At 44.1% G+C, this 12,846-nt stretch overlaps 1 protein-coding gene across 3 annotated transcripts in view; it reads right to left on the reverse strand.

Moving 5' to 3' along the window:
* The window catches only part of kalrna (kalirin RhoGEF kinase a), a gene marked incomplete at its 5' end in the record, with an annotated part of 96,997 nt that overhangs the window by 15,598 nt on the left and 68,553 nt on the right, over positions 1-12,846 (reverse strand). For 2 of the 3 annotated variants that reach the window (XM_079276714.1, XM_079276713.1), the window contains 4 exons: positions 464-559; positions 884-1,027; positions 2,967-3,052; positions 3,695-3,898. In XM_079276714.1, coding sequence (XP_079132840.1) covers positions 464-559; positions 884-1,027; positions 2,967-3,052; positions 3,695-3,898 — 530 coding nt within the window. The remainder of the gene's footprint in view (positions 1-463; positions 560-883; positions 1,028-2,966; positions 3,053-3,694; positions 3,899-12,846) is intronic. The other variant, XM_079276715.1, reaches the window with a different exon arrangement.

Here is a 12,846-nt window from a genome sequence, read left to right on the forward strand (position 1 = left end):
CTCTGTCAAGTCTAATTCATTGGTTTGGACCAGGATTATTGATTTGTCTCACAGCGCTTTACAATATGAACAACATTCAACACCCTCGATCTGTAAGACGCCCAATAAGCAATAACGGCAGGTAACATCAGAATAATGAGATGGTTTCATGACAGCAGCAGCCTGGTCTTTAGTGGCTATAAGGAACAACCTGTGTTGATTTAAGAAAAACAAACTACAACTCCTGCTTTCCCGAATTACAACACATTCACCTCGACCCACTCTACTGTACATTCATGGGTTGGCACGACACACATTCACCACATTGTGTTTCATTTGGTAAAATAAACACAAAAAGATCCATAAATGATATTTAAGGTTCATGGAGATGGCAGGCGGTGTTGTGCGCTCATTATAAATAAAATATATTTGTAAAACTGCATGTGTGTATGACCAATGCACGCACACAATCATACACACTCACCATCTTGGTTTTAACCAGTTTTTCTATGGCGCTAACCAGCTCTGCAGCGCTGGGCACCTCAGAGGACGACTGCAGAGACGTTAGCAAGGACGAAGACTTGAGAGAGGAAGAGGAGGATCAAACGCAAACGGCGTGTTAGAAAGATCGGAAGCGAAGGAGAGAAGAAAGGAGGTGGAGGAGAGAAAGAGGAGTTAAAGCAAGAGAAAATGCAGGTGGACACACTGCAGGATTTATACCCAATGAGAAGTCTAATTAATATCAGAGCACACAACATGGATGTTAATCAGGAAGCTTAGCAAAGCAAAAGCTGCAGGAGGTTTGGCAGTTAGTGGGAAGACGAAGATGTTTAAAGCAGAGGCCATCAAGTCATTAGTCCGTCATTATGACCAACATCAGGAGAACCCCCCCCCCCCCCCTCACCTTGTCGTCCTGAGCCGAGGGGTCCTTGATGATCTCCATGGGGGGAGGCAGAGGGGTGTGGGCCTCCTCGTCCTGCTCCTCCTCCCCACCGCTCTGCATCCCGGAGGTCTTAGAGAGGAAGTTCCCTTCCTTACTGTGGACTCTCTGGAGGGTCACACAGACAGAGTTGAGTCAGTTAAAAATAAAAAAATGAATCGCTTCTTTTTTCCCCCCCATAACTGTCCATTTCAAACACGCGTCATTCATCACGAGCAGGAGAAGTGATTGAAAAGACCTCGATGACGTCATCAGACAAACGCGCTTATTCAACAAAGTTGGAAAAGCTGCTTTTGGAAACGTCAAACTTCCTCTGGAGACACTTGAATGAGTAACGGAGCATGACGACGCCGAGTCTTGCTGTATTTTAAGTTGTTTGGGCAAGTGGTGATGAATCACAGATGAATGAATCCTCGTGGTTCTGGTCAGACTCAATGAGTTTTGTTAGAATAAAACTCTTGTTAAAACTTGTTCAATTGACTCAGAATGAAGGGAGAGTTTGGAGGAGCAGCAGCACGGTAGCAGAGAAAAGGACAGATTTCCCTGTTTCAGACACCTAGAAACTCAATATCGGTTTAAGTGTATGTTATATTTCTTATTAGGTATGTTTTTACCGCTTGAGCTTGCCTTCAGACGACCCTTTTTCCGAGGAGGAACTTAAAGCCGTATGTCTATCTTTGTTTTAACTTCGGTGTCAGTTCGGAGTCACAGACTAACCGATCACGGCAGCGAGGTAAAACGACCGTTTATGCTAATGGCTCTGGCTGTCTGACGACAAGGTTGAAGCTGTGAAAATATTGAACATGAACTGATTTTTTTGAAGAGTCTACAATACGTCCACAGCGGTACATTACGGTACATTAGCAGTACATTACGGCTCCCGTGCTGCTGCTCCTGTCTGTTCTCTACTGTAGTAATACACCGACTGTGGAGAAGCACCTCATCACACTTCAAAGCATCCAAACTGTCCCTTTAAGTGGCAGAACTTCAAGCTGCATCTCCTGATTCTGAACCGCGAGGGGATATCGTGTGAATTGCAGTTCTTTCATGAGTAACTCACGCTGTCGCACAAAGGAAAACCAGCTTTGAGCATGAATCGATCTGTTCAACACACTTTTCTTCTTCTCTCCCGACTTCAATAAGTTTCTTTAACGATGATTAAACTGTGTTTACGTCACTTTTGTCGGCCAAAGAGTTTTTTTTAGGAACTAAGAAAAAACAGCGTCGCTTGCAATTAACTGCCAAGTTTTGTATTCTATATTTTTATGGTTTCAATATGGTTTCATGAATTTGTAATAGGACATGAATAAAAATGTATATTGCAGGGCTTTGCTTTTACAACAGCAACATGAATCATAAAGAGAAGTCCAGAAGTTTTGAATGGTGAGTAATCAGCGAGTAATTTGTTTGATCATGAGTTTGCGTGTGTGGGTGCATGCGTGCGTCAGAGAGGAAGAAAGCTCCGACACACGGCAACACAAACTTTAGCGGTTTACAGTCTGTTACGTAAATGTAATAAATCTCTAGCTACCCCCTGGTGAGGAGGAGCAGATACTTTACCTTTTAACTACAGAGGCTTTGTATAGAAGAGCAGATAACCAACCATAAAACAGATATGCAATGCATATCTGTTCTGCATAGCAACAGCCCCAATTAATGCTGTTTTGACCATTTACATTTGGTATATTCACATATGTTGTCGTATATTTAACGTATTTCTTGAGTGAGACATAAGATCTGCATGCTCCGTGTTTCATATCTGATAATATTTGACCATGCAGGCCTGTTTCCCTGCGTTGCCTACAAACACGACTGATGCAGACGGACGTTCAACAGCATCAGAAATGCAATGACCTAGATTTAGTTGTGGTCTGGTGTTAGAAATATCATCAAAGTGCTGGAAAACAAAAAGTAAGGAAAAATAAGATTTACAACCAATCAGCAAATTTAAGGAACGCTCTCATTTTAGGTTGTTCATATTTTCCTGTCAGAGTAAATCTGACTCAAAGCGTGTTGAAACATGTTCTCCTTGAATCCCACGGCTTACCTCGTTGATTATGTCGTCCTGCTGGTTAAGGTCAGGCTGTCCCAGGTCAATGCTCTTCCTGCTTTCCTCTCTTCCTGTTCCCGGTCCTGTCAATCAAGCAGTTCACGACATCAAAAATAATATCTTAACAAGGATGCACTCTGGCATTATTGGATTTGAGGATTCAAGAAATCAAGGGAGTTTTGAGCAGCCTGAAGTTGAATTTGACAGATTCAACACAAATAAATGTGGCAAGACATGCGTCTCTTTTCTTATATTGCTAGAATGACATTAAAAGAATTGTACTGGTAGTTTTGTCACATTAACCACAATTATGTCAAAGTTATTCACCACAATTCTGTCAAAGGTGTGGTATTATCACATGGTGACGCAGCAGAATCTTGCATATGAAAACTTTCCCGTTGGTGCGTTTTAAACATGAGTGCAATTCTGCGGAAACAACTTCAAATATTGAACAAAGCAGATTATTTTAGAAGATCTCTACTTGCAACAGCATTACCAGTCTGATTTTCACAGTGTACTAAAACGAGCAGATACCAATGGCTACATGGAAGGAAAAATGTATGTTATGCTTTGAAATGTGTCAACTTGCATCCAATCAGAGTCTTCTTTTGGCTCAGTGAAGACTCATTGTTCTGCTTTTGCTTTCTACAGATCTATTAGAACCTATCAGTGATACGTCATCGTGCCCAAAGCCCTCCTGTGGTTTCGATGGTTTGTCGTCTCACCAGTCTTCTTCTGCTTGTTGGGGAGTTTCTTGACGGAGCTGCCGTGGCTGAGCCGGCGGACCGGACTGGTCAGCCACTTTCTCAGAGTGTTTCCGGAGCGTTTGGGTCCAGGAGAGCTGGACTGCAGCGAGTTGAGGGACGGCTGCGGCTGAAGGTTCGTCACGGACTCGGTCTTTCCATCGGAGCCGCTAACCTGGTAGTTTTCTGAAAGAAAGTTGAACATTTTAGTAAGAGCCAGTCAGCCGCACATATTCTGCTTCCACAGCATTCCAAATGATTTAGAAAGCACGGTTTGGTGATCGGAGAAGAATTAAACTGCACGCACTTGATAGATGTACAAGAAGAAAATATAATCAATTAAAAAACGGATAATTACGTGGAGGATGTTTGTTAACTACGTTTCCCTTAAAGCTCCATTAAGATAAGAAGCTCAGGATAAGATACAGGATATGAAGTTCTTCAAGGTCTTTTGCGGGTAAATAAAGAAACTTGAGGACTTCATGTCGTCCAGCTCCACTTGTTGCTTTGTTTCACGTAAAAATAAGTTTTCACACATCATCGATCAGCCACTCATTCATCAGTTACTTCAGAAAGAGAAGCAGAAAGAGGTTCTCCATGTAGAGTGTGTGTGTTCCTAACTTTTCAGACTAAAGACCAGTTGTGGGGACCGCTTGTTCAATTGGGGACCAAAGTCGTGATGCCATTTGTGAAAAAAAGCGATCCTGCGGTCGTTGGTTGTGTTCGGGTTAAGAGAAGGGAGGGGTGTGGTTGAGGTCTTCACACACAGGGGGCGCCAGCAAAAAAGTTATGTCTAGGGCTTTTATTGTGAAAGGCAAGAATTGAAAGGTGTCATAAAGTTTACCATCTTGGTTCTGACTGACGGAGCAAAAAGTATGTTGTTTTGAAAAGCAAGTCTTGTCATGTCATAAATGAGGTGCAGATTTCTGTCTTGTTTTTACCCGTTCAGGCTCGTGTGCTTTTGTTAATCGTGTTCAGGCACCACAGCGTCGTGTTCTGAATCTGGTGAAGGGAAACTGTGAGATCCAGATGAGTCTTTCTGTTCATAAAAAACTGAATGTGTTTAGCAGCTGCTCTCCTGTCTGACAATGCTGTCGTTTCAGACACATGTAGCCATGCTGGAGATCAATTCCTGCTTTAATAATATGTTCGTTAGCAGCTGAATCTTTAAGGCGACGCTCATACACTCAGTCAAAAACATCGGTTTTTCATGCAATTTGAAGATTTTGGGTTATTTTGCTTCCATAACATGTTTTTCTTTCTGACTAGCGGAAAGCAAACATTCACAACACACATTCAGGTGTTTATTTTATTACTTTGTGTTTTTCTGTCTGTAGATTTCACCAAACGTTACCATTAGATAAAGCCTCATTTGCACATTTAAACATCTAATTTTAGAAAACTTGTAATGTAAAAAATATTTATCTTAATATCAGTAATGACCTGGTGAAGTTTCATGGTGATATCTATTAGTACATTTCTTTACCCTATTCACCAGTAGAGTCTTCTAAATGTCTGTAATTGAACTAAACATCTCTTGAATAAAGGATGTTTTCTCTCAAAGAGTTTTTTCTCAGACTGATCCAGTGTGTGTGTGTGTGTGTGTGTGTGTGTGTGTGTGTAAGAAGCTGCAGTCATGTGGCAGGCGTGTGGTGGATCAGCTGCACTCACACACAGCTGGGAGCTATGTGCTGTGGTGTTGGGTGTTTGTTTCAGACAGGAAATGAAAGGTTAAGGGTCGGCGGTGTCTCCTGAGGGGTTCCTGCTCTTCTATCCATGGGGGAGCCCCAGCCCCCCTTTTTTTGTTTACCTTCATGTCTCGTGCTTTGTATCTGACTGTCTCTACAAATGTCTGTTGTTGAACTGTAGGCGCCAAAAAAACAGCATGTGATATTCTGTCATTTCTATAAAAATGTTCCCTGTAAGACAAAAAAAATCACTTTCACTTCCTGGAAGTATTATAAGTCAGAGCAGGTCAACAATGTGCAATGTGACAGCGGCCATGTTGACATCTGAGCAACAACTACGCTTTCATCCATTCTGTCTCAACCTTATTCAACATTAACTGTACAATATTCTTAATTCACTGAATGAAAAAGTGGGCAATTTTACATTTTAATTTAATAAATGAATCTTCATTGCATTCATGCTGCTTCACAACTCAAACACCGTTGTCCAAACAAAACAAATACTTCCGTCTGACATTGAGTCCCACACCGTTTCCCTTCATATCGTGCAGCACTTGCATGTATGAATGAAAGCTATTTTAGTTGTTATCAGACCGTGTCAGCAGTGTGGCGGAGATCAGTGAATGCCCATCACCCCTGTGGTGAAACACCAGAGACTGTATGTAGATGGTAGAAACTGGGCGTGGCCGGCTGCAGTACAGGTCATAAGTCCCGCCCCCTCCATGTCAGCGGATGGGACTTCCATTAAAAAAAAACACATCAAATCAGTTTTGCCCCAGAGACTTGAGACTTTACTTACAAAATGTTGGCGCTAACAAGCGGAGGCCGTGCTCGTGAGGGGGCGGGGCCTCGATACCGCAGTACTTCAGCCCCCCCCCCATCACTACCATGCACACCAACTCCAAACTCTCAAGATGGCAGCTTTTGTCATGAAGATATTTTGGCTTCACTTTTGTACAGCGGGAAGAAGTGGAGACGCGTCATTCTTTAATATATCGTTGAGTCGATGTGCAAAACAGTGAAGACGACGCAATTTACCCACCGTGCAAGAGAACAACTGATGAAACTGGTACAAATCCAAAATATACTGACACACACACACACACACACACACACCTTTGTTAGGAATTTCTTTGTGCCGTTAAGTTGTCACTTGAACTTGAACTCTCCTTCAGCCTGGGAGTTGAACAAGAGTGTCCAACCTGCTCCACAGGCAAACATGCACTGGGACAAAAGCTGTTTATATTTCATTACCATGGCAACAAATATTAAATTGTCTGGCCAAAAGACTGGGTGGTTAAGAAGAAATCTCAAACTACACCCTGTGTATAATACCACTCCAAATAAACACACAAAGGAAACATAACCACAAACAAAATGACTTTACTGTCACTTCAAGACAATTTTTGACTTAACTTGAGCTATTGCAGTCAGTCAACCTTAGTCTGTTGATGTTAAAGAAAGCCTGCTTTCATGTATTTGATACGGCGGGATCAAAGAACACTCATTGGCCATTGAAGATGAGAGTTGGAGAATGAGGAGACGGAGACAACAATCAACCAGCAGGATTTCTGCTGATTCACCCAGTCACCGCTCCACTTCCCTCCCCGTCGTCACTCTGTCCCGCCGCTCCAGTGGCTGCTCCCTGAAGTGCCGTTGAGCGGATCCAGTCATGTGTTTTTAAGAGAGGGGAAACACGTCATAGGTCACCTGTTCACCTGCGCGTGTGCTTTCAACAGAACCAATGTCGGCCGTCGAGCGGCCTTGACAAGCGGCTGACGGCAGAAACTCATTACCGACCCGAGCGCACACAAACAGGGCCGACTGATAAGACGCTTGAACTTCTGCTCCGAGAGAGAAAGATGACGCAGCAGAACCGCAGGGTGCTGCCGTCAGCTGCCCGGCCACCAACCGAGGAATGACGGGATGCTTTTCCCGCCACAAAAACCCAAAAGGATTTTTCCACTGGATTATTGCAGAAAATAAGCAAACAAACTTAAATTATATTTTCATGTTTTGTTTAGCAAGATAATCAAACACGAGCACCACTTTTATGATTTTTGAATCGTGAATGCCAGAAGTAAAAAGCTAATGTTATAAACGAACCACAGCACTGTCACATGACTTCACATCACCACCACTAAGCTAAATAAGGACGAGTGCTCGAGTGAGGACATGAAGTCCTCTCATTTAGACACTCATTAGCAACGGTGAAAACTTCATATGTTCAAATTCGGGTTTTATGACCCGGTGTTGAGGTGGTTGAGTTGTTGAAATGTCAGTAAAGTAAAGTACATGTGATTTGTAGTCAACGGGCCTAAACGCATTCCTCTCTATTTCATCACCAGCTCTAATAATCTCCAGAAGAGACATTCCACAGACACTAATAATCTCAGATAAGGAGGCGGGACTAACAGCTGCAGCAAAGCGGGAACCTCTCTACTGTTGAACAAAGGGGACAAAAGAAACAAACACACGCCCGTCTTTGTGTGTTCACAGCAGCACTCCCACACCAACACAACAATGACGTCATGCTGCAGTCAGTCTGAGAGCCCTCGAACACAACACACGTGAAACCTTTCAAAGCTACACTTTCTATCCGCTCGCTACTTGACAGAAAACCTTGTTTTTTTTCGAGGCCGTAACGAGTCTCTTGCATTCAAATTGGTCGGTGTTCCTCATCAGCACACTAGCTGACGTCCCAAGCGGGACTGTTCATTTAAGAAGTGACATTTAAAAAGGAGTGAGCGTTGCAGTGTTTCCCAGAGTGCAGCAGTGTCACACCGACCGCCAAAGTCAGGTGAGATTTAACAAGGAAGCTTTTGTTCAGCAGCCGACAGAAAGTCTACTGTTAGAATCCCCATCACTCACTATCTTTAATCACACACACGCACACACACACACACACACACACACACCTCCAGTCTGTAGATACTAAACCAGCCTGAATGCAACAGAAGAGGGTTTTTGTCTTGTTCTCACTCTCCCGCTCTCTCACACACACACTTTGTGTATGAATGGCTCTATTGACAAGAGAGTATTGAATCTCAGACCCACTGAGCTCGACACACACACACACACGCACACACACACACACACGCACACACACACGCACACACACACACACACACAGACAATTCCAGGTGAGTCACCAGACCAGTCCAGGTACAGTAGTTACCGCTAACTTTCCTGTTAACTAGACGGATTAAACGGCACTTGAATGGCAAAATTTTTTTTTTTTTTTTAAATGCATTGCAACATCAAACGAATGTGAGAATTAAAGTCGTATTGTAGGGGACGACCGAATTCACGGGGCCCCTTTAAGGAAAGGGGCGTAACCCTGGTGACAGAGGGGGTTAAAGGGTGACAGGAAGTGAATGTGTTTTATGTTTTGTATGGATGGAAATAAACGGCCACAAGGTGCAGCCAAAGGGAATACTCGACTCCTTGTTTGTTTCCACACACCTACAGTATAGTGTTTGTAAATATAGTGTGTGAAAAGTATTAAGACTGTAGTTGCCTGAGCCCGCACGCTCTCTTCCCATCATGCTTTATTTGTGTCAATGACAGGAAGTGACAGTAATCTGGAAGGATGACATTCCTCTCATACCTCCCTCTCTCTCTCATGTGCCTCACATATTTGAACACAAGTAACGACACTGACTCAGCAAACAAACAGCGACAACAACTGCAAGGGCGGTCGGCAAATAGTTCAAATAGTGCCAAAACTCCCTGCCAAGGCGGAGTTTTATTTTGAAAAGACCGCATGTGACGAGTAGAAACTGACACGGCGTCCCCGACACGTCCAGGAGTGAGAACGAGAGGGCAGACCTCCGCCAGGACCAAGCCCCATCTCCAATATCAACCAAAGAGAACGACTTCTTCTTTAGCTCACACTAAACCCTTCCACTCAACTCTCATAAAGACTGGACCGGTAGTTTTACTGTACTCTCAGGCTGACAAATAACCAAATTATTATAGCACCACTTTAACGACGGGACCAAACTAAAGTCCTGAACCACCAAGCAAGCTGTTTGTCAGAGCAGTTTTTTTTCCAATTGACCCAAAATGAACAGAAACATATGAATGTTTTGTGATTGCTGGAGACTTTCTCCAACAATGAAAGACAGATTGTAAAGCCCATCTGTGGAGGAGAGTGCTTCTCCTGCCTCCAGGTTGCTGTGATTCTTGTGGAGAGAATAGTCTCCCAGAGAAGCACCCGTTACTTATTTGCCTTAAACTACTTTGGACCTCTCCACCAAAAAACAATCAAACCACAGACCTGCACTCAAGTGAACCTCACAGTCCCGGTCTGACAAGACTGCAGGAAATCTTTACCTCATAGTGTTGCACGGCCACAACGTTAAATCCATCTACGAATCTGCATCTGAGGCAGGATAGTCTGGATCGATAGATCTTACTCGATAGCGTTGCCTCCCTCGTCATCATGTCTGAATGTAACCTGGTGACGAACAGTCAACAACTAGACAGCTCGGCACAAACCACGCTGGCCGTCTGTCTGAGAGTGCAGCAGCTGAATGAATTGCAGGGAAACCGATTGCACAATCCAACATCTGATTCTCCATCGAGACAAAGAAAGAAACTGTCCTCTTCTCCATGTGTCTGTCTGTCTCTGTGTGTGTGTGTGTGTGTGTGTGTGTGTGTGTGCCACACCTTCCTGTTTCACAATTCATTTTCAATTAAAATCTGTTTCCAGTGGCACCATAACAGGAATGTATCTCTCCGAGTGTCCATTTCTTGGTTCGTCAACCCTTCTTTTATTCAGTCAATGACACGCACACACATTAACACACACGCACACACATTAACACACACACACACACCAACACACACACACACACACCCCCCCCCCCCCCTCTCACAGCTGACATGTGTGGAGAATGCTGGCAGCCAGAAACCTGATTTCTGCTTCATTCCGCAACACACACACACGCATGCTTTACAAGTTTGGAAGTTTGTATTATGTAACACAAGTGCACACACACACACGGGTAGCGTACACACAGACACACACACACAGACAAACGTCCCACCTGTGCCGTTGTAGTAGCAGCAGCAGCGGTCGAGGATCCATCCACAGCAATGCAGGCCTCGCTTCATCCTCCCTCACACACACATCCTTTACACACACACACACACACCTCTCTCTCTCTAGCTGTCTGACTCAAACCACTAAAGCTGACCAACCCAACCTGTTAACCGGACTGACTGAGTGACTGGGAGGGTGTGTGAACACCAAGAGCTTCACTCCACACTGCTGACATTCACCACGGAGCGGGAGATAGAGAGGGAGAGAATGAGGGAGGGAATGAAGGAAGGAGGAGGAGCCCACACACACACACGCACACACACTTGTCTTTCTTTCTCGGACATAGTTGAGTTTCTCTCCCTCCATGTTTTACACTTTATTTGTCTGGAACAAAAGTTGGTGTTAATTATCATGGAGGGCTACTTTAGAGAGCAGAGACTCGGGTTCCAACACCGTGTGTGGTGTGTGTGTGTGTGTGTGTGTGTGTGAGTGAGCAAAGTGACGGAGGGAATGTTAAGCTCCGGTCAGAACTCTACTTTGTGGCATTGTCAGCGTCATGTATCTGTTGAAGTGATGGCTTTTAGGCGACATAGATCCTACTGTGCAAATGTGCTGTGATCACTCGTGTGGGGCGAGAGCAGCAGTGAGTCGGTCAATACATCAATTCATTTTCAACGAATTTTGCGTTTGGAATTGTATTTTAAACCCCCTTTTTAAAGGCGCTATGTTCAATCATTTTACATTAAAGCTCGGGTTAAAACTCTGCTTCAACGTTGCAACACTGGGCTGGGTTTTTCTGGTTCGGTAACATTTTTAAATCTTGCGTACTTTTGTAGGTTTCTACTTGAATGTGAAAGTTAACCATTAAGTTAAGTGAACGTGTTGTTAACCATTACATATACAACCACGGCGCTGAGTTCCATCCGTTTGAGTGACTTCAAAAGTCACACCGCGACTGTTTTTCAGTCGAGTTAACTAAGAATCCTCCGTGTCTTCACAGCCTTTGAGAAGAGGACATGGAGACCTACTTTCCAGAGCAGTCACAAGACCCGAGACGCACACGAGACGGGGCAGAGCGAGGGACGAGCCCGGGCCTCCACAGAACTGCAGTTTACATCCAGTCCACGTCAACTGCTCTTTGAGGGTTGATTAAGACTTTGACTGGTTCATTAAATACCCATCAGCCTCCAGTCACTTGTCTGCACTTACACCATCAAACGACTGTACGAGCCATTCACATGGTGTCGAGGGGAAGTCTGCACTGGGAAGGAAAGAAAGTCCTTTTTGTGAGGACGTTCTCACAGCTGTCGATGATATTACATGGCTTAACAAGTAATGCAATAACTGGCTGGTTTTTCAAATGCAGCACCATTAATACTTGATAGAACTGCTCGCTGTTTCTTTCCTCTGAAACTTTGAGTCATCCTTCAGCTCCGTGCTCGGACTAGAAAGACGACAACATTTATTTGTTACTCTATTCCAACAGTTTCACATCATTCTGTGTCTGTATGTGCATGCGAGTTCATTTCCATGTGTAGCGGCTGAAGTCGTCTGATTTGCATCTCTCTACAGGAACACAAAACATCCTTTTCATCAGCGAGAGCATAAAACACACCATCGCTGAGTCACGCAAATCAGCTGATCTGGCACTGTGTGTGTGTGTGTGTGTGTGTGTGTGTGTGCGAGAGAGACTACAGTGAAGAGGAATCACCCGCCCACACAAACCTCCCTGAGGATTACACCCGCTAGCTAGACAAAACAGTAAACTGGGTTGCAGGAAGGCCAGTTATACTCGGGAAGTGTGTGTGTGTGTGTGTGTGTGTGTGTGTGTGTGTGTGTGGGAGGAAGTTTACGGTTAGTGTGTTCAAAGTTGGTTTTTCGGAAAGTCATGATAAGCTGGGAGGAAATAACATCTGTGAGTGTGTGGAGTTTAGCTGTAGTTGCTTCCATCTGCAACATAAAAACATGATGGATGCTACAGTGAGTAACGGACAAATCGTTTGCAGGATCCAACTTACAATGTGCTGTAAAACTCCCATGATGCAATGAGGCGAAATCAGCTCATCCTCATAATGAGACATCCACAGACACCTTAGGCACAACCTGCTGTGTGTCCAGCATTGATAACAGTCACCTCAGGCTCCACAGCGCCCTCTGTAGGTGTGTGTGTGCGTGTGTGTGTAAACTATGGTAACCATCAAGAATGAGTCTTTATTTCTGTCATTGTTGACTTGTTGTGACCAGCTGGCATTTTACGACAAAAACATTTTCTGTTTTAAATCAAACTCAGACGTCAAATAGCCAGAACCATATTGTACACGGCCTCTCTCTCACTCACACACACACACACACACACACACACACACACACACACACACACACACACACACACACAC

This window comes from Melanostigma gelatinosum (assembly GCF_949748355.1).
Source record: "Melanostigma gelatinosum genome assembly, chromosome: 10".
Taxonomy (NCBI): Eukaryota; Metazoa; Chordata; class Actinopteri; order Perciformes; family Zoarcidae; genus Melanostigma; species Melanostigma gelatinosum.